The sequence below is a fragment of the Ruditapes philippinarum genome, unplaced genomic scaffold, assembly GCF_026571515.1.
Source record: "Ruditapes philippinarum isolate M1 unplaced genomic scaffold, ASM2657151v2 ctg4618_1_1_1_1, whole genome shotgun sequence".
Taxonomy (NCBI): Eukaryota; Metazoa; Mollusca; class Bivalvia; order Venerida; family Veneridae; genus Ruditapes; species Ruditapes philippinarum.
The window spans coordinates 152,318-174,477 of NW_026854290.1; the positions used below are offsets into that span (position 1 = coordinate 152,318).

The 22,160-nt window shown below is 35.3% G+C and overlaps 4 protein-coding genes across 5 annotated transcripts; 1 reads left to right on the forward strand and 3 right to left on the reverse strand.

The window, feature by feature from the left end:
* Positions 1-1,005: 1,005 nt before the first annotated feature.
* On the reverse strand, positions 1,006-4,440 carry LOC132739699 (thiamine transporter 1-like). Its single transcript, XM_060727467.1, has 4 exons — positions 3,230-4,440; positions 2,661-2,859; positions 1,684-1,825; positions 1,006-1,272 (listed from the first exon to the last, which is right to left on the reverse strand). The coding sequence occupies exons 1-4, from the start codon at positions 4,116-4,118 to the stop codon at positions 1,135-1,137; spliced, it is 1,368 nt and encodes a 455-aa protein (XP_060583450.1). The 5' UTR covers positions 4,119-4,440; the 3' UTR covers positions 1,006-1,134.
* Positions 4,441-5,984: 1,544 nt separating this feature from the next.
* LOC132739701 (flavin reductase (NADPH)-like) lies at positions 5,985-10,026 on the reverse strand. Of its 2 annotated transcripts, none has more exons than XM_060727469.1 (4): positions 9,722-10,026; positions 7,778-7,985; positions 6,756-6,920; positions 5,985-6,272 (listed from the first exon to the last, which is right to left on the reverse strand). In XM_060727469.1, exons 1-4 carry the CDS (start codon positions 9,854-9,856, stop codon positions 6,127-6,129), a joined length of 654 nt encoding a protein of 217 aa, XP_060583452.1. In that variant the 5' UTR covers positions 9,857-10,026; the 3' UTR covers positions 5,985-6,126. The 2 variants fall into 2 exon arrangements, with proteins under 2 accessions (XP_060583452.1, XP_060583453.1); XM_060727470.1 differs by having other exon boundaries at positions 6,724-6,920.
* Positions 10,027-10,178: 152 nt separating this feature from the next.
* LOC132739700 (uncharacterized) lies at positions 10,179-13,912 on the reverse strand. The gene is made up of 4 exons (XM_060727468.1): positions 13,608-13,912; positions 13,064-13,271; positions 12,164-12,328; positions 10,179-10,833 (listed from the first exon to the last, which is right to left on the reverse strand). The coding sequence occupies exons 1-4, from the start codon at positions 13,740-13,742 to the stop codon at positions 10,688-10,690; spliced, it is 654 nt and encodes a 217-aa protein (XP_060583451.1). The 5' UTR covers positions 13,743-13,912; the 3' UTR covers positions 10,179-10,687.
* Positions 13,913-16,624: 2,712 nt separating this feature from the next.
* LOC132739703 (major egg antigen-like) lies at positions 16,625-18,469 on the forward strand. Its single transcript, XM_060727471.1, has 2 exons — positions 16,625-17,012; positions 17,641-18,469. The coding sequence occupies exons 1-2, from the start codon at positions 16,784-16,786 to the stop codon at positions 17,970-17,972; spliced, it is 561 nt and encodes a 186-aa protein (XP_060583454.1). The 5' UTR covers positions 16,625-16,783; the 3' UTR covers positions 17,973-18,469.
* Positions 18,470-22,160: the final 3,691 nt, after the last annotated feature.

The following is a 22,160-nucleotide window of genomic DNA, read 5'->3' on the forward strand; positions in this document are numbered from 1 at the left end:
CATGAGCATATTGCGAAAAATGGCCGTTTTCATTGAAAAGCCTCCTGTAACAAGTTCAAACTGCTATGAAACTATGAAAAATGCTTCAGTACTGATGAAACTTGGCACAAATGTTGACTACACCATGGCCACTGTAACAGCATGCTCAATTGTAAATTTCCTGTTACCATGGCAACGGGGGGACGTCTCAAAATAGCCAAAAATCACTGTTTTGCATTGTGTTTTTTTCCATCAAAACTGATTTCAAAGTGCTGCAACTTCTCAATGAATTGAGATAGAGTAAAAGGCTTTTCAGCGTCGGTTACTAGTTACCCTAAGATCGACCTGAGGCCATTTTTAGCCTGTCACATGTGCAAAATTTTCTTGGCGATGAGGGGGACTCCGCCCCCCTTCAACCCCCCCCAAACAGATGGGGGCATATCCCCCTTCTGGCAACCCCTTGATGTAACATTTGGATGGGGGACGGCGCCGAAAAAGTGGTCACTTTTTTTAACAACATTTCTCAAACGAAAACCAGTGTTTGAGGCCTAAATAGGGCATTTTTTCACTGTTTCAGGCCTCAAAAAGGGGGGGGGGCAAAAAGCCGTCGAAACACGCTTATATAAGGGAAAAGGTTAATAAAAAGGTATACAGGTGTTTGACTAAATCAATGTGGAGTAAGCAAACTCGTTCTTTTGTGATCCGTATACCAACTTGGACGTCCGCCAACGAATTACATGCTTTTCAAATCCTGTCCACATGTTCCTATAGTAACAAGATATTAAAATACCATATGGAAAGATTTTAACCCTATTCGGTTGCCAGCACTGAAGAATGACTCCACTGTAGCAAAGCTAAAAATATGTTTGAACCTAAGCAATGCTAGCTCGACCAAAAATGATACCAAATAGGAAAATGATAGGCGGTCTATTTGTTGTCAGTCATGAATACTCATGTGAGCATACTTCTACATTTGAAACATTTGCTTTGCTAGCGTGAATACAACTCAAAAGAAACATAATTATATCAAAGTTTCTTATAATTTTATCAGACATTTACTTTTATCTTCAAAATGTAATGTACATATGTCTTTCTTTTATACAAAAAAATGTCACTACATAAATGAACAAAAGTAAAATCATTTTCTTGTTTTCATCAAGTGTCTGTCGCCTGTACATGTACGTCCATATCGTAAAAACGCTGATGTGTTGTTCTTGACCAAACAATGGTTGCTATAGCTACAACAAGAAAAGCCCCCGTCATAACAGCAAAATAACCTCCGTACACCATAAACTGTAAACAAACAACAACAAAAATGCATATCAGTGATATCCATAATTCAGTGATTTTTAAAGATTTTTAAAATTTTTTTTTTTACATTTCCTAAGGATGAACAGTCCCTTGCAACAGCATTTAATTCCCGAGATCAGAAGTCAACATGTGAATTAAGGGTGATCGAAAAGTTTTTTATGTATTAACTTGCCCTATTTTATCTATTATTGTCGATATTTTTCTGCTTCTTCACGTTTTAATGTTTTCTAAAATGAATCGTGTCAGTTGACAATTGAATTCTTGTTTTCAAAAAGGGAAAAATGAATTTTGGGTCATTGTGCTAATTGAACTTAGCGTACCCATAATTATTTGAGTCATATAAAATCATTTTGCTTGTATCCATCCATTCAGACGGTAACAATGTCCGCTTACCTGTGTTTGGACATCGACGTCAAGCCCAGCTTTATCTACGACAATGGCAGTCAAGATGGTCTCTATCAGTAAAGCTAGAAATGTGTTACAACCAAACACGAACCCGTACCTCTGTCGTGATAGGTGTTCCGCTATCTGTGCCCTACCATGAAAATTGACTGCCTATTATATAATTACAAAATACAATAAGTATAAACTATGGTGGCCGATTTGTGCAATATGTTGTATTTACTCCGCGGGGCGGTGACATTGTCGTGTATTATCGTGTTTTTGACTTTTCGGCCTGAGTTTTAGATTCAGTGATTTTAAAGTATTTTCACCTGACGCCACGCGGAGCCAAAGTACGACATGGCAGAAATAGGCCATCAAAATAAATTTTCTCTCAATCAAATTTATGAAATTCGGAATTTCTATTAACTAAAGGCGAAGTACACACGGTTTCCATGGGAAAAGCCGATCAGGCATGTCTTTTACTTTTTAACATTTTTTACGCCGATTTAACACATTGTTGTCATATTTCGGCAGTCATTCCACCTAACTGGCTACCTTGTAATATCCTTCCTAACAATAATTGCCCATTTCTCTGCAAGTGAGCGACTACTAATCCATGATTTCTGAGTCACAGGTGGGAGATAAATTACCATTTGACTCAATGTCTAGAATTTCACCTCCCCAAAGGATCGAACCAACGACACCTTGACTTCAAATAAATTTCTCACCATATTGAGCTAAGCGGCCGGACTACTCTTTAAATTAAATTCAAGGAGAGGACTACCATGAGCCATTGCAGCTCACGCTCCAGTTCTTGTTTATGGAAATTATCTACATGTGTATCAATTTTGAATATGAATATGCTTAAAGCATACTTGTCATCTTAACAAAATGTGAGTAAGTCAAAGACTAATTTCTATGTCATTTCCGATATTACGTTTATATTTTTATAACTTATTATATTTCTCTTTATAAATTATACTCACGTTGCTATGGTGATGACAATCTGATAGGATGCTCTGAACAGGTCATACAGTACGTAACAAACCCAGATACTCGTGGTTTTAGCCATTATTATCAACATGACTGCGTTTAGACCGCAAACCGCCGCCATTAGTACCTCACATCTGCCTCGTTTTGACCAGTTGATCGGCAGGAAACCGATCAGTAAAACGGACCCAGAACCTGTGTAACATGATAAAACATAATGATGAGAAACGCTCATAATTTAAGTTAAATGATTAAACCCTTTGTCTGCTAAGGGCAACTTATTTTATTCATGTCACCAATACATCCGTTTGATCATGGTTTTTTTCAGTCAGTACTTCAGTACTCATTTTCTAAATTATTAAATGATGAACAGTTTTAGCCTGATTGAAAGATGGTCATGTCCATTTAAGATATTTAGTGTTTTAAGGTTTAATCACGTATGCTTAACTGCATCTTAGCTCTCAGTTGATTTTTCCTGCACTGCAAGGTATCTTTTATGAAAGGAAAACTATGTGAATATAAGCAATGTTGACGTAATATACAATAAGCTATTCCTCATACTTACTGAACAGTGTTCCGGCAGCTTCTACCGCACCATTATAAAGATGGCGGTTCTTCCGGTCGTGTTTGTATGGCGTCAAAATGTGCCATAAGTTTTGAATGTAATTCGCTACCTGATAGCTTCCACATGATGCGAATGCCCACCATACGGACCAAATAAGAATATTCCTGTTAGAATAAACTGATCTAACCTCGTCCCAAAGGAACTTAAACAGGCTTCTTGGACCATTGATTACAACAGTCTTATTCCCTATTACTCTTTCTTCTTGATCTTTTTCACCTTTCGCTGTTGATAAGTCGCCATCTTCTTTTTTTGGATTGAACAGTTCCGAATGTTCAGCACGTGGTAAAATTAGTGTTATGATAAATGCAATTATTACGCTTACGAAAGAGAAGATATTTAGCTGGAAGTAATCTAAAACGTCAAAAGAAACAAAGAGTTGTCCACACAGATAAGCCACGAACTTTCCGAATAATGTAGCTGCTTTTGTGAAACTTGCTACTTTTTGAAAATGTTCTTTAGACACAATTACATACAGATATGAAAAATATCCGATTTCACAGGCAGTAGCCAACCCATATGTTACTTGCATACATTTCATTGCAGGGATTCCGTGCGCCCAAAGAAGTAGTACCCATGTTATGATATATGCAATGCCGTCAAGAATGAGTATGGGTTTATACCGAAAGTAGTCCGTCAATAAAAATATTGGAAATAACCATAGGAGATAGGAATATGTCCACCAAGGGTAAACTTGATTGTCAACTTCCGTTTCCGTGAGATTCTGCCATGGCCCCGTCAGATACGCCGTCAAATAAGCCTCCGATGGACGCAGCTTTTTGAAATATCCAAAACAGCAGACGATAAATGTGACAAGCTTCCAGTGTAGCATGATTATGATATGTGCAACATCATGTACCTCATAATTTAGCAATTCATATCATTATCATTTACTAAAATGTGAACAGTGTAAACAGTATCACAAATATCAGTGTCATACCCTTGGTAAATTCACTTGCGCCCAAAATAACCCATTATGGCAACGAATGTTATTCTCTTCCAGATAAATCCATTGTAATTTGGAAAAAAAAGTTTCTAAATCTTTATGGACGATTGTAAATACATAACATTATGAATATAGATAAATATGATATTTCTTCATAAGTTGACAGCAGCCTTGTATATAAACTATACACACGTCACGATCATCCAATGAAAAGCGACGTTACAAACGTGCAGTATGATAAAGATAAATATAATTGTGTCTAATCATAATCACAAGACAGGAAGTGTTCACATTTTTCTGAAGTTAAAGCGACATTGTGTGCACGTATATAACGTTATATGACCAAGAGGATGCAAAATGCATGAACGATTGTGTACATCAGCGATATAATAAAAATCATCTAAAGGCCTCAACAGACGGTAGGATTTAGTTGGAGATATGATGTACAATTTTCAAAGCAATACAACACTTGCATTCAGACCGTAATCCTGCATTGTAGGAATCATCTCAGGTTTCCCTTAAAAAAGTTGTTGCCTCCCAACTGATCCCTTACATACTTTACACTTAAAAAATAATTTGTTTTCTCCATGAGTAATGATTGAAGCTTCTCCATTTTTTTATAAAAAAAGTATATAATTGTAACAGGGGGAGACTAATGTGCACCCTGACCGAGACTCTAACCTAGGACCCTCGGAATACCGTACTGCTACTCTACTGACTAAGTAACAGGGGGAGATTAATGTGCACCCTGACCGACACTCAAACCTAGGACCCTCGGAATACCGCACTGCTACTCTACTGATTGTGCAACATATCAATCCTATGTTGGGATTCGAACATACCACAACTTTTGGGTCTTCTGAACAGTTTTTCACCCCTCTTTTTACTTTGTTTACATTGTTCTTGAATTTCATTAATTAAACACACTATTAGGGGATAATTGGGAAATATGTCATATGTAATCGTGGGAGGTCTATACCACAAGTATTAAGAGATAGAACATGTCCCATCCTGTAAATCTAGTATTAACTTGTATAAATTCAAGAAATAGTAGCCTTCACACAGTAAAATTTGCTTGTACGTATTAGTTTTAATTGGATGTCTTAACTAAAACTTAAGATTTCATAAGGTGTGCTTTCTTAAATTGAGCAGATAATTTGTAGTTCCAGATATTGCCCGCCATCATTCCGACCTTTGCAAAACAGCAATAAAGGCAATAGATAAAGAAAAAAATGCTGTTTTAAGTTGCTAGTTTAACATAAATATATAAAACATCCCTTAATTTACATAAATGGTTTAATGTTCACTTTATCTTGTAATGTTTATTTGTATAACAGTATGTACTTCAGATACGATTTCATTACACAACAAATTAAGTATGCTGGTTAAATTTTTTGTTAGTACAATTAGAGGACATTGATATGTACAGTATGAATAACCATCGGACAGTTTAAGTTGTGATTGTTTAACATGTAGTCATCACTCTATGCACGGAATGTGTGGGGAAATGGATCACTCAAAAACTTTAGCAACAAATGACTCACGCCCCTAAGTAGTGAAATGAGAGCAAAATAATGGTACTTCGCCTTTCATACAAACACTTGAGAACTTTAACTTAAATAATTGTCTTAGCACAATCTCCAGATGTCTCGGCTGTATGGACAATGATAACATTTTGGAAATTGTAACAAGACAAAAAATACAAAACATTTTGAAAAATAAAAATATCATTTTAAGCTTAATTGGCCATATAAAATGCTCATCAATATTTGCTTTACGAACGAGGTATGTCCGAACAATTCCGATAACAAAAACAAAAAGTATATCACTTCAAATACACTGTCACAGTTAGTATCAAAGTTCACTGTCACCAACATTCTGTATTTGAATTAGTTCACCCTGATGCGATAGCCATGCATTTCCTTTTAAAATTACCGCTCTCGGCTGCGTCTAACATAAATCTAGCAACGTCACGTCTGCAGCAAATGAATCTTCCAGATGACGCCACGTCTTGTCCTTCCTTAAATTGTACTGGCTTACCTGAAGTAAAACAATTTATGTACAATACTTCTGCTGATTAAAGTTATTTAGGATATTAATTATAATTATTCATGTCAAAGAGTATCCCAGGTTTCAAAACATGTAACAATACATAATTTATTATACCGATGTTAACTCCGCTATCAGGTGAGGAATGTACGATTATTAGGACGAATCTAGGGACATTTTGTGGTGATCGTTATTCTTGCAAAGTAAATTGGCAATTTTTACATGCCTTATTGAGAAAAACATTTACAAATCAAGTCGCAAATGGATATACATGTCAACCGCTAAAATTTCGTCTAGCGAGTGTAACAAAATAACAATATAAAAGGAAACAGTGAAATTTAGCCAACAAAATAATAATGACAAAAACATGAAACAATCATAACCAATACAATACAATTCGGAAGCATGCTCGAGTAAAACACATGATATGCATTGCACGTACATGCTTTAACCAATCCTCGATATATAACAAACCTGTTGTTTCAGAATTGGACAATTGTGGCGCACGGACGGACGTGTATTCTATATCTGGGCATTCGGTGGCAAGATAATCTTCCATTTCACCCATGTTCTTTAATGACTGGCCTAAAACTAAAGGCTTTAAGAGCCATGTCATGAAGAAAGGATCTTGACTGTCAGCTGCAAATAAAATGTACAAAATGATGTATATTCTGCTATAATAACAGGATAGGCAAATAACAAATAATGCAAATCATGTTATTTTGATGGCTTGAATATTTAAAGATTTGGTTAAAAAAAGAGAATTATCGTGACACCTATCTCAGTCAAGCCCCGTGTTATTTTACCATTATGTAAATTGATATCATCGTACCAGAAATGCACATAAGTGAACTACATGTCATACTTTACAGAATAATTTAATATTTCTGAATATATTCGGTCGTATGATTTCTATAAAGATGTAAAAAGACATGGTCTACTTTTGTTAATAAACAGCATCAATGTAAATTTGCCAAAATGGCACTCACACAGAATAGAACTGACAAGGTCTTGGAATGCAACACAATACATCTGCGATATTTTGAGGTATTTTATTTTATTGCTCAAGTAACCATTATAAAAGACTGATTGCAATATAGCTTAAAAAGACAGGAAAATGTGACAATTCAGTTGCCATTGCACTTTGTTTCGTCCGGAAGTCACTTTTTGCAATTGCTCTACAGATGTAGCCTAAATTATTCATCTAAAACCAACATTATCATACATGTAATTTTTTTTCAAGTGATGTGATACGTACAGCTTCAAGTGTTTCCGTCTATCAATCAACGATTGTGTATGGTGTCCTGCTACTTCTACCACAATTCTATTAAAATAGCTTTTGTTATAAAGTCGTTACCAAGGGAGGTAACCCATGAAGCTATTTCTAAAAAAGGTAATTTGAATCGTCTCCCTTCCATCGATTTGAAATCGCGTTGAAATTCAAACTATCATTGTAATTATATTTTATTCCGCTCTATATAAACACGTATACGTACTTTTTGTGTACCATGACGACATAAAGATGAATCTCTTAACGTCTGCTCTCCTGAGGGCGGTCACAACTGGTTTTACGGTGTCAGTGTAAAATGTTATATTCCAGATGCTAAACCAACTCGGACTACAGCCTAGACACGACAACACCGCATCTTGGCCCTTCAGGTGTGGAACCATAGTATCCGGGTCAAAAATGTTCGCCTTAACGACCTAAAAAAAGGCAGACATAAATTATGTGTACAACGATACGCGTGTAAAATCGATGTATCGAATGCTTAAGTGCCATAGACGAACATTTTATACCGTTCACTTTCTTTAAAGTTACTACACTTATCTTCAAATATTGTATATATAATGATATACAATTAATTACTTCAATAACCACAAAAAACACAGGACAATTAAATAAGTATGTAGCTGGTAAGTTAGTAAGTAGTTATATAGTAAATTGTTATTATTATATCATAGCAATAACTGCACACCATACATTCTGTATGATAGTTAATAGTTAAATAGCGTCAATATGCTGATAAAATGACATAAAACTACTTATGTTTAATTGTAAAATATTCTAGTACTGTATATTTACACTTAGGTCTAATATAATAAAGTTAATCAGTTGGGCGGGGCTTACAGCGTCATCATAAATTTGCCATAAACTTTATACTACAACGTAAATAAAATAAGGAAATAATCAAAAATTAGCAACGTAATATTTTCATAACACAAAACATTTCTTTGTCAACTTCTGTTTATATATGTATTTCATCAACTGTCGTATAATGAAAATATTTCACAATGTTGACACTGCATGCAGCTGCGTGACGAGAGTCTCATATCGTTTTCCCATATTGAACTACTTATACAGTTGTGATTCATGACCTCTACAGCTGTCGTGAATTGCAGACAGATAAATAAGAAAATGTAAAATGTCTTCTGTGCATGTATTGAGAAAAGAAAAATCAATAAATATTCTGAATTAACTTGCGAGGAATCGTTAGCGACACTTATGTGGAGACTATAAGAAATTGTGTGCAATTCATGTCAATAAAACGTTAAAGGCCCATTATTCCCAAGAAATGCTTTAAATTTTATATCTCAAAAGATTTTTTATTTTTGGGTGTTTTGATATGGTTTGAAAAATGTATTTCATTGGCCAAGCACCTGAAACATCTTTGCTTCTGTTATGTTGCTTTTGTCAGTTAGTACGGTTACAATGTTTAAGTACTTTATATGGATGTCAAAATACTAAGATGTTTACATTTTGATACTTAAAATAATGTCACATTCATTGCTTCTTAATTCAGGTGGTAAGTATCGAACGTTTTAAACCACTTTTTAAAATTTCAAACTCATGTTAGAAATTTCTTCAGATGGAAAAAGTTCATAACTGGGGTTTAATGTGCCTTTAAGAAACTGTAATCATCTGTAAAATAAGTAAGTATAAACTGCCTAAAATAAGTAAGAATAAACTGCCTCCAATCTAAACTTTGTCGATTTGTAAGTCGGCTTTGACCATGTATAAAAAGTTTCATTAAACTATAATAATTGATCAAGGCTATATACTTGATAACATGGAATAGAAATAAAGAGGCTCCAAGGGCAAACTTATTATTAAAAAGACAAAAAAAGACCAACAACTTTAGATGATATGCGTGCATATAGTAGCGTAAATGCTGTTTTTGTTGTGTTTTTTTAAGTCGCACGTGCGTCATGCATTAAGTATTTATAGGGCAGAATGTTAACATTCCTGAACTGCACTTGTACAAATATTTTATAAACAGAACTATTATAAAACAATATTATCCAATCGTAAAATAAAACTGGATATGGAGGAAAGTCGCATTTGTTATATAAGTTTAAATTATCCCTTCATATCTATACCTATAAATTAATGGCGTCCTAAATTGTGACCTTTTGATCATAACTTTTAAAGGTTTATTTACCTGAAGTTTGTCATGTTTTTCGACCAATTTATCTGGGTTTCGAACAATAGCCCTAACCTCGTGTCCTCGTTGTAAAGCTTCTTTCACAACCTGAATCCCAGAAGGCCCCGTGGCCCCTAAAACTGCTATTCTCATAATCCAAAACAATAACTACTTCACGATCACGTGTTTATATTTTTATTTACATACGTGAGTAGCAAACCATCCCTTGTTTACCACTAATCGAAAAAACACATATTTAAACCTATTAATGCATCACAAATTACAAAATAACCCTAAACTTTTGAATAGAAAACGACTAGATACGTGATAAAAAGTAAAACCTACAAGGGGTTCTGACCTTGAAGGTTTGGTCATTAATGAGTACAGATATTATGTGACATTATGGTCAGTTAATAAATTTTTTCTGGCCTTATTAAAGAATTATGTACTTGATAAATTACACATATCACTTGAGTTATAATTTTAAAACATTTATTAAGTTATATTTATTAAACATAAATTCATAATAGTTGAATAGTTTATAATATTATGTTAATCCATGTAATCAATCGATAAAGCTGCACACCTTCGTAAGATTTGATCAAGCGTCAAACTTGTGCTATTCTTATCAATATAAATATAGATCTTAAATTTCGTAGTGTATCCTAGGCAATATTTTATAAATCATTAAAAGAACAGCTTTTTATCAATCACACAACATGTCGATGGAACTCAGAATGTCGGCGGAATGTTTCATAAATACATTGTGTTACACGCAGGATGTGTAAATCACTGTTCGCTTCTGGCAGATTTATTGTTATTCATATCTTCTTTTAATAAGTTTTCAATCTGTCGGTTAATAATTATTTCCAGTACAGTAGTAATTCCGCTTTTGAATGAAACATCGTTGTCCTCTTTTTATGTTGAATTATTCCTTTTAATGCCCTATTATTTCTTCTATCATAAGCCCGTTGTTCAGTTTTTTCATCCGGATGCTATGGCTATACATTTCCGTTTAAAGTTACCACTTTCAGCAGCGTCCAACATGAACCTTGCCGCGTCACGTCTGCAGCAGACAAGACGTTTCTCTGATGGCACCCGCTGTCCTTCGTGAAATAAAACTGTGGCACCTGAAAGATCGGAAAAATGGCCTCTTTTTAATTTTTACACACACTTTAAATTTTTGATATCTTGTTACTGTTTCCAAAATTACTCATTTGCCATTCAGGCAACCCATCTTTGCTTCTTTTGTTTGTTTGTATAATTATAGAGAAAAAGTATTTTGAATGGAGGTCAAAATATTACTTTATTTACATTGCGCTACTTTACGTAACATTACTGCACATTTAGGGCTACACTCGTTAAGCTACAGTCTCACTTACATCCCGGCAGAGCCCCGGCAGAGCCCCGGTAGACGTCCGGGGTGATCCGGGAACGACCGGGGTACGACCGGGAACAACCGGGGTACATCCGTAACTCTGCCGGCAACGTCCTGGATGATCCGGGATGATCCGGGAACATCCGGCATTCGACCCCGGATGGAATAAAATATTTAATATCACCGGGGTGGTCCGGGATGATCCGGGAAGGTATAGCTTTGCCGGCATCATCCTTAGCTCTGCCGGGAACGACCGGGGTGATACCGGGAAAGCACCGTAGCTCTGCCGGCACAAACCGGGAATGATCCGGGGTATGATATAGCCGGTAGAGCTACGGTAGAGCTACGGTAGAGCCCCGGTATATGCCGGCAGAGCCCCGGTAACTACAGGCAGAGCCCCGGAGGATAAAGGTAGAGCTACGGTTGATCCCGGTAGAGCCCCGGTAGAGCCCCGGCAAAGCCCGGATCATTTAAAAAAAAATAAGGACAATTTGTGATGATTGAACTTGTTTGTATTAAAAGCCTTCCCATTTCCCTTCTATCCAGTATGGCATAAGGATTTTTCAGAAAATCATCATGAATTACTATTCTGGAACAATAGATATTAAATTAAATAAAAATTATGTATCAAAGTTATCATTTTCGGGCGTTTTCAATCCACCGGGGTTCTACCGGGGCTCTGCCTGGATCGTCCTGGGCTCTGCCGGGGCTCTGCCTGGATCGACCGGGGCTCTGCCTGGGTCAACCGGGGCTCTTCCGGCGTCATCCGGGAACGACCGGGGAAGCACCGGCATGAACCGTAGCTTCACCTGGGCTCTGCCTGGATGATCCGGAGCGCATCCTGGGTGGTTAGTAGGGAACTACCGTAGTGCTGCCGGGGTAAGTGTGACCGCAACAATAATTTCATCCCGGATCGTCCCGGATCATCCCGGTAACTTACCGGGATGGTCCTGGGCTCTGCCGGGAGTAAGTGAGACCGAGGCTTTAGCTGTTAAACATGCTCTAAATCCACTATAACAAATAAATATGAATAGGTTTCCGGTTAATTTATTTTTTGTACAATAGACATTATTTGAACAGACCTGTAGTTTCTGTGTTAGTGAGCTGAGGTGGACGGACGGACGTATATTCAATATCCGGGCATTCTACTTCCATATAGTCTTCCATTTCTCCCATGTTTTTAAGGACCTGACCTAGAAATATAGGCTTAATGACCCAGGTTATCATAAATGGGTCTGTGCTGCTATCTGAAAAATAAGAATGATAAGCGAAAAGTTAACATTCCTGATTCATATATAAAAAGGCCAATAAGATTTTAATCTTAAATGCCATATTTTGCAAGTTTTTTTCAAAATGGTCACGAGTCATAAGTTTGCTAATATTTCCTACTTTCTATGTGATTTTTGCTTTAAAAACGTGCTGTAGAAAACCCCAGTGGGATGGGTCATGACTCTCCCTTACAGACGCGCGCGTGCGTATCTGTAAATAAACAGAACAGTAAAACGCATAATCTCATAAACGCATGTTACCCAATCTGTTAGTTTGTTAAAGGAACTCCTCTGAGGTTTATAAGCCTAAAAACATAAAATTTTAGTTTTTCACATAGATAAACATGAGCACTTAAAACAGAAATATAAATAAAATGTAACCAAGAAATATACAAGAAATACATTGAAAATCATATGTTTGTGCTATGCTCAGTCCGATTTGAGTGAAAAGCGTTTAAACGCTTTTCAATTTTGGGTCATTTTTCACTATTATAATAATTATTCTGGAAAAACGAAGGGAGCTAATGATCTGAATTTTTGCACATGCCTTATTAGTATAGATCTACATCAAATGGAGTAATAATCTCAAAAATTTATTTCCAGTCCCGTCATGTCAAAAAACCTCAGTGGAGTCCCTTTAAGAATCACTGTATATGTAACAAGCCGTGGAATATAAATTCCGAAATAAAAATATGAATAAACAACTTTACTTACACTTAGTATACCAAGCAGCCATGAAAATGAATCGTTTTACGTTGGCTCTTCTAAGAGCTGTCACGATGGGTTTTGCAGAGTCGGTATAGAAGGTTACAGTCCAAAGACTAAACCAACTTGGACCACAACCTAGACACGACAGCACAGCATCTTGACCTTGGAAGTGCGGCTCCAGTGAGTCCGAGTCAAAAATATTTGCCTTCACAACCTTCAAAATAATTTATATTTGCTGATGATACATCTTAATATATGTAACGATCTCTCAATATCGATCTACATTTTATGATATTTACTCTAAGTGTATACGAACCCTATCTCAGTTTTAATAACATTATAAAACTAGTGTTATGTAATATAAAATCTGCAGAAATATAACTCATTCCATATATACATCATTGCTTAGATGCATATTAACTTTTCTTAAGTTTATAAACAACATATATTTCGCCAAATGTTATTTAAAAACAACAAAAGACAACAATAAATAGAAAACAACAACAAAAAACCTATAGAGAAACATATAACATTTTTTTATCTAACTTACCTTTAACTTGTCGTGTTTTTCCGTCAGTTTATCTGGGTTACGTACGATGGCTGTTACGTCATGGCCCCGTTGTAACGCTTCCTTGACCAGTTGTATCCCTGAAGGACCCGTGGATCCTAATATCGCGAGCTTCATCGTAGAATCAATAAAATATCCTCTACAAAACACAAACTATTCATATAAGTTCACACACCAGCACTAATCTTATGAAATGTCGATATATACGACGCTACGTGTATTTACTCACTGAATAAACGCGTTTCACTGCTCTCAGCACTTGAGAGAAAAGAAAAGTGATTCATGTAAGTTATTCACGTTGTAAGTGACGTTGTCTGGACGTGGCTCACCTTCAGTTTAAAGGTCATTTTATGTTTACTTTAAATAGCAAGAGGTTATTTGATATATGTATAATTCCTTACGTAACCGGAGATTTAAGCCTAATTTATTGAAGTTTACTTATTTCATTTTTATCGTTCATTGAGTTGTTGAAATACTTTTACATAGTATTTAGGCTCCCATAAAAACTTTTAATTGTCATACCTAAAATTGTGACACTAAGTTGACAAAAAATATTAGAAAAAAACCTTTATAAAGGGAGATTACTACAAAAAGGCTGTTTTGTGAGTACGACACTAGTTATCGAAACTGATCATAAATAAAAAGCACTATGGTGGGTAATCAATGCCATAAGGGTATCATCAACTTTCTGCGATTTTTATGCAGCATTGCTGATAAGTTTCCTTTAAAAGCAGCATGTCTCCAGGTTCATGCTAATTTTCATGAAAATTTTGAAAAATAATTTTAGAAGTAAAACATTATGAAGTGATCTACGCATTGCAAACGCCACTTACAATCCATGTTAATTACCGGAAGACGACTAAAATATGCAAAAATAACCATCTCCCATGTTAGTAATAACTTGAATCTTGAAACTTTTAACTTTTCTTTCTCAAGTTTGATTTTCCTGAAAGAATTTCGACTCACCTGGAGGCACGGAGCTTTAATGCAGATTAAGAAATAGAAAGAGCATCGAAACACGAGGCTATCTGATTTGTACGAGTATTAATCAGGTTGCCGAGTGGTTTTGTGTGTGTGTGTGTGTGTGTGTGTGTGTGTGTGTGTGTGTGTGTGTGTGTGTGTGTGTGTGTGTGTGTGTGTGTGTGTGTTTTTGTTTTTTTTTTGCCGAGTGTTTTGATATTCTTTCTCTTTTGTATCATAGTCAAACATAAAAGCACGTTCCCGGTTGTCACAATATGAAACACAGGGGGGAAAATGGACATGCTCTGGAGTGCGGGTAACTAATACCTGCACTTAAATCTGACACACTCTGACACATTTTAAACAGAAAGGTCCCCAAACCATGATACAAATAAATGTAAATGAACAAGGATTATGAGTTTGTCAAAGATTAAACAGCCTTAAATTTAGGAAACAGATTAACGCGCTGTCAGTTTCTTTTTCCTTTCTTTATTATTGGTAGAAAAAATATGTTGTATTCAATCTTTGGCAAAATTCAAACGGGAATTACCCAAGGAAACTGTTTCAACGCTATTGTAAAACATAATTTTACAATTGATAGGAAAAAATAGACAGGTATGCTTGATTTAATTAAAATAGTTTCATGATTTTACATAAGGAATTTCCCCTTTCATAATATTTATGTTCAATGGAATATGTCCTAAGCTATACTCTAAGGTCTTTGATGAAAATTGTTCATTGTATTGTGTACATGTACACTAAAGAGTGTTCTCTGTTCCCTGAAGAGAAGAACTGAATGCGCGCTCCGCTTTTAACAACAAGAGCACTCTCACGAAACAATACACTAACATACTTCTGGATGTGTTTGGAATTTTATCTACTGAGCATTACTCATCTGTTTGATCATGGACCGATGTTCCTCATCCACTAAATATTCAGTGTGCCTTATTTTTGCGAACACTGTACGTATTCGAGGCAACAACTGTGTTCTTTTTTCACTAAAATACTACATAATGTACCTTGCATTTTGTTTACTTAACACTACTTGATATAGCTCACTAAAACATTTCTCAGCCTTGAAATCATTTATAAGCAGACTATATATTCACTAAACACCTTTCTTTTTTCACTTAAACACTACTTTTTGTCCAGAATTTTGCTGAGTATTTCTCATGGAACCGAGATCTTCGTTCGCAAAACACATCTCAGAGTAACTTAAATTGTTAGTGTGACTTAAAAATGTTCACAGCAATTGAATTCTTTGTTCTCTACAACGCGTATCAATTTGGTTTGAAGGTTTGTTTACAGATCACTATTCACGTAACTGTCGTTTTTGTTTACTAAAACACTTTTATCAAGTTGCTTTACAAGGTTATTTACAGAGCACTTCTCACGGAAGGTACTAATGACCGAATATGCACTCTTAGTGAAAATCAAGCAACAATTTGATTCCCCCCTTTCCCCCCACGTATCACCAACCGGAATGCTAGTAAAATATGCTTAACCCACTGTGGACTATGATTTACCCCATATGTAAATAATATAACCTCGTCGACGTCCTGGATTAGCACTTAGTTCCTACCCTCGTTGTCTTATAAGCCAGTTGTAGATTATCGATTTAATAGACCCCAAAAACCCAAGAATTGTTATTGGATGAGTATGGAATCGAACTTGCGAAACCTAGATAACTGGTCCGGCGCGTTACCACTGAATCACACATCCGCTGCTGTTTTCATTTATTCTTACGTGCACTTTTCTATAACCAGCATGCAGCTTATTTTCAATTTATCATATTAAACTCATCAATATGTTGTCAGAAATATAAACTTAAGATATTTTATAATGATAAGTGTGCAATAATTGTTTCGCTCACCAGAAAATAATTATTTATGTGTCTCTTTCTGGCCGCCGTAGTTAACCGGTAGTATAAAACTAGGCCGTATCTAAAAATAGATTGAATAGAAAACACTACCGTATGGTAGAAATTTCTAGATCCGATCAATAACGAATGGTTACGTAAACAACCGTATCGGGAATTTTCTCGTTAAAAAGAGAATAAACTTCCCGAAACATCGTATAAGGTATATAAACAGAGAATGTTTCAGTCTTGTTCAACAAACAAAGAAATAGTGGATTACCAAAAAGTGAAATAATAAGTAATTAGTTGTAAAACTTCAACTGAGGATAAAAAGAGAAATATGTCTTGGATTATTGTACCAACGCGAAGACAGAATTTTGGATTCTTCGACCGGCAAAGAGATTTATTCTCGGACTGGCTGCATTTATTCGACGATTCATGGCAGGGCTTGGGTTTGGATGATTCAACCAGGCGGTTTGAGAGGGAACTTGACCGGGTGCGCTCTGAACTTCATAGAATGGACGTACAGCCAGTGATGATGGACGAAACGATCAATCCATTCATTGTTGGTAAGTAATCTTTGAATAGTTTTGATTTGAAATTAAGTTAAGTTGTAGAGTTTGTAAATTATTAAACGTATGCATAAGTCAGTGAGCGTTAGAAAGTTCGAGTCTCGAGTCAAAGTATGACGCACCTGGCATCGTGAAAATACTTTACTTTGAGGCGATCTTGTTGCATTATATAAATAAAAAAGTTTATATCTATTTGTAATTTCAGCAATCCAAATGCTATTTCAGCGCACGCGTCTGGTTGATTTCCTGTTAAAATATACATGTATACTTAGGTATAATCTGTCACCCATGTCGTCGGTATGGCTTGATTATATACATGTATTTATTATAGTCACAATAACAGTATCGTGTTACTGTAAAATGTGTATTTCCCAACTGATTTAGATTAGAACGAAAATACGGTCTAGAGGCTCAAATTCTTTCAAACGCATCTTAGTAGTAGCTAGTCCTAATAATTTCGACAGATAATTTTGGACGAGCGATGTCATTTTTTCAACGGTTTGGCAGTTTATTTGGGTGAAAAGTATTTGTTAAATCTGTAGTATAAGGTCTGTAGAATTAATTTATCTTTTAGTAATTACACTCAGTAAGAAGATTGATAACTTAGTTTTTATTCATTTTGCAGATCCAAATGGTCAGCACAAGTTTTCCCTCCGTTTCAACTGCTCCCAGTTCAAACCAGAGGAGATTGAGGTGAAGACCGAGGATAATCTACTCAAAGTGCACGCAAAACACGTAAAGGAGGAGAAAGGTCGCAAAATTCACCAGGAGTTCACCAGGCAGTACATGCTTCCGGAAAATGTCGACCCAAACAAGCTGAAGTCGCGTCTGTCAGATGATGGCGTTCTCCAAATCGAGGCTGATGTGCCTCCACCACAAATCGAGCCACCAAAGGAAGTTATGATTCCAATCGAGCATCTAGAGTCCAAGAAAAAGCCAGAGGCACAGAAAAAGTAAATGAGAAATTTAGACTCTGCAAAAATGACAGTTACTGTTTAATGTGAAAGTACACATTTGTGTTTTTTTCTCTTTCCTGTATAACTACGTTAAAGACGTTTTGTGCACTGTTGTATATGTACCTATTGGACTTGATAGACTGACTTTCAAACTAATTTTACTTACTTTTATCATGAGAAACTGATTATTGTATCTTATGTCAGGATATAAGTTAGATTATGTCAGATGTTAGATTGTATTTTGGGACATTCTTCTTCTGTTTATAAAATACATATTAGAAAATAGTTTCTTCATCTTTTTTAAAATACCAAAGTAGAAGATAGTATGTGTACCTTGATATTGTTCAGTTAATCTGGTTACATGTTACTTTAGTAAGTTTTGAATAAGTTAAAAAAGTGTATGTGAGATGCATATATAGTTCATACAAGCAACTTTCATTGTCATCATTTTTGTATAAGCTTTGTTCATACAATAAAACTTGTGAAAATTGTAAGAAAGGTGTCTTGTTTTTTATACTTTCTTTTAAAGCATGAATTTGAAATAATTTTATGGTTGAGAATAATTGTGTAAACCAAGTATTCAAGATAAATGAATGATCTAATATCAACACAACCGCTGCAGAGAATCAGTTCTTTGTTAAAAACAAAAATATACTATGTTAATCACATAAATTTATGAAATTCTGACTGAATATGTCTTACATGAATAAAAGAATGAATAAACTATGTATGTGAAGCTGCGTTCAAATAAACTAAAGTTGGTCTTTACTTTAAAAAAAAACTGCCAGTTTTAAGTCCCCTACCGGTTTACCAGAGGGGACTTTAGGTTTACCCTCCGTCCGTCTGTCCGTCCGTCTGTCCGTCCGTCCGTCTCTGTCAGTCCGTCCGTCCACAAAACTGGATCCCGCGATAACTTGAAAAGTACTGAAAATATTTTTATGAAACTTGGTATATGGATAGATGGCAGTATGGAGATTATGCACGTCTTTTTCTTTTCTTCCTATGTTGAAAATTCTGGTTGCTATGGCAACAAATAGGCTGAAAATATGGCAAATTTTACACATAAACTGGATCCAGTGATAACGCAAAAAGTACTGGAAATATTTTTATGAAACTTGACATATGGGTAGATGGCAGTCTTGGGATTATGCACGTCTTTTTCTTTTCTTCTTATGTTGAAAATTCTGGTTGCTATGGCAACAAATAGGCTTAATGGCAAATTTTACACATAAACTGGATCCAGTGATAAAGCAAAAAGTACTGGAAATATTTTTATGAAACTTGACATATGGGTAGATGGCAGTCTTAGGATTATGCACGTCATTTTCTTTTTTTCCTATGTTGAAAATTCTGGTTGCTATGGCAACAAATAGGCTGAAAATATGGCAAATTTTACACATAAACTGGATCCAGTGATAAAGCAAAAAGTACTGGAAATATTTTTATGAAACTTGACATATGGGTAGATGGCAGTCTTGGGATTATGCACGTCTTTTTCTTTTCTTCCTATGTTGAAAATTCTGGTTGCTATGGCAACAAATAGGCTGAAAATATGGCAAATTTTACACATAAACTGGATCCAGTGATAAAGCAAAAAGTACTGGAAATATTTTTATGAAACTTGACATATGGGTAGATGGCAGTCTTGAGATTATGCACGTCTTTTTATTTTCTTCCTATGTTAAGAATTCTGGTTGCTATGGCAACAAATAGGCTGAAATTATGGCAAATTTTACACATAAACTGGATCCAGTGATAAAGCAAAAAGTACTGGAAATATTTTTATGAAACTTGACATAATTATGGGTAGATGGCAGTCTTGAGATTATGCACGTCTTTTTCTTTTCTTCCTATGTTGAGAATTCTGGTTGCTATGGCAACACATAGACTGAAAATATGGCAAATTTTACACATAAACTGAATCCAGTGATAACTCAAAAAGTACTGGAAATATTTTTATGAAACTTGACATATGGGTAGATAGCAGTCTTGAGATTATGCATGTCTTATCTGTTCTTCCTATTTTGAAAAAATATCGGTTGCCTTGGCAACAAATAGGCTTAAAACATGGCAAATATAACAATATTTGTGATTAGTCAAAAAGAGCTGAAAATTTTTATGAAATTGCATCTTTAATTCAAGAGTTATTCTCTCTTTAAGAATTTTGCTTTTCAAATATTATATTTTGGTAACAGGGATGTTTCAAATATTAACTTTAGAGTGTCCTTCAGTCCGTCTGTCTGTCTGTTCATAAAAACTGTTTCCTGTGATCACTTTTAAAGAACTTTTCCAACAAGTTTACTTAAAATAGAGAAAATTGAAACATTAGTGAATGGCCAATGGCCCTTCAGAATGTTGATGGGGTTCTAACCGGTAGGGGACTTATGGATTGCTTGCAATACTATGATAATTGCTTGTTTTAAATGAAACTATAAATTCATATTGTGACCACCTATAGCCTGTAGACTTATAAACAAAACATTTCTACTTAATGTGAAGTCATCACATGTTTATTTCATATATACAAAGAGACAGTGTAGCGCTTGTCAATATTTTTAATATCAAATTTGAGCATAGTATATCTTTAGTATATAAAGGTATATTGCTCTGTCATCATTTGTTGTTGCAGGGATTATGGCTCTAGAGAACCGCTCTGCAAAATTTCAGTTGTATTGAGGTTCAGTTGTATTGTTTGGAATTGCACCCAGTATTAGTATCTGGTTAAGAATAAGATTGTGTACTAGAACTCTTCGACTAAAAAAATCAACCAGTCTAAAACGTGAATCAACATAAACCTTGAATTTATTTTCTCAGATAAAAGGAAAGAAAACCTGAGGATTTACTTGTAATTAAAACACAAGAAACATGGCAATGCCACGAAAACAGGTTTTCAATTCTCACCATTGTAGATAAATATGTTGTAGTTGAACAGTGTAACTATTTGCAATGTAAATCATGAATAAAGTAGGAGGAATTGCGCACAGAATAAGTGTTCACTATATATTCTGTATAAGGAAAAAAAACAAAGGGCTATAAGTAGGTCAAAAATTATCCAATCAAAAAACTCTGACAATATGCGCCAGGGCACTTGGTTACAAAGCTTCTGTGAAAGTTTGAACTAAATCTGTTGAGAAATGTAGGAGGAGTTCAGCACAGAAGAAATTGTTCACTATATATTCTGTATAAGGAAAAAAACAAAGGGCCATAAGTAGGTAAAAAATTATCCAATCACAAAACCCCGACAATATGCACCAGGGCACTTAGTGACAAAGCTTTTGTGAAAGTTTGAACAAAATCCGTTGAGAAATGTAGGAGGAGTTCAGCACAGAAGAAATTGTTCACTATATATTATTTATAAGGAAAAAAACGAAGGGCCATAATTAGGTCAAATATTATCCAGCCCCAAAACCCCGACAATATGCGCCAGGGCCCTTGATAACAAAGCTTCTGTGAAAGTTTGGTCAAAATCCGTTGAGAAATGTAGGAGGAGTTGCGCACAGAAGAAATTGTTCACTTATATTCTGTACAAGGAAAAAAACAAAGGGCCATAATTAGGTCAAATATTATCCAATCACAAAACCCTGACAATATGCCACAGGGCACTTGATGACAAAGCTACTGTGAAAGTTTGGTCAAAATCCGTTGAGAAATGTAAGAGGAGTTGCGCACAGAAGAAATTGTTCACTTTATATTCTAAATAGGGAAAAACAAAGGGTCATAATAAGGTCAAATATTATCAAATCACAAAACCCGACAATATGCGCCAGGGCACTTAATGGCAAAGCTTCTGTGAAAGTTTTGTCAAAATCCATTGAGAAATGTAGGAAGAGTTGCGCACAGAAGAAATTGTTCACTATATATTATATGTAAGGAAAAAACAAAGGGCCATAATAAGGTCAAATATTATCCAATCACAAAACCCCGACAATATGCGCCAGGGCACTAAATGACAAAGGCTCTGTGAAATTTTGGTCAAAATCCGTTTAGAAATGTAGGAGTTACGCACAGAAGAAATTGTTTACGCCCGCCCGTATGCCCGCCCAGCGACATACTTCAATCTTCGGAAAATCTAGTTAAAAAAACATCCCCTTTATCCCCCCAAAAAATAAATAAATAAATAAATAAATAAATATAAATAAATAAATAAATAAATAAATAAATAAATAAATAAAATAAATAAATAAATAAA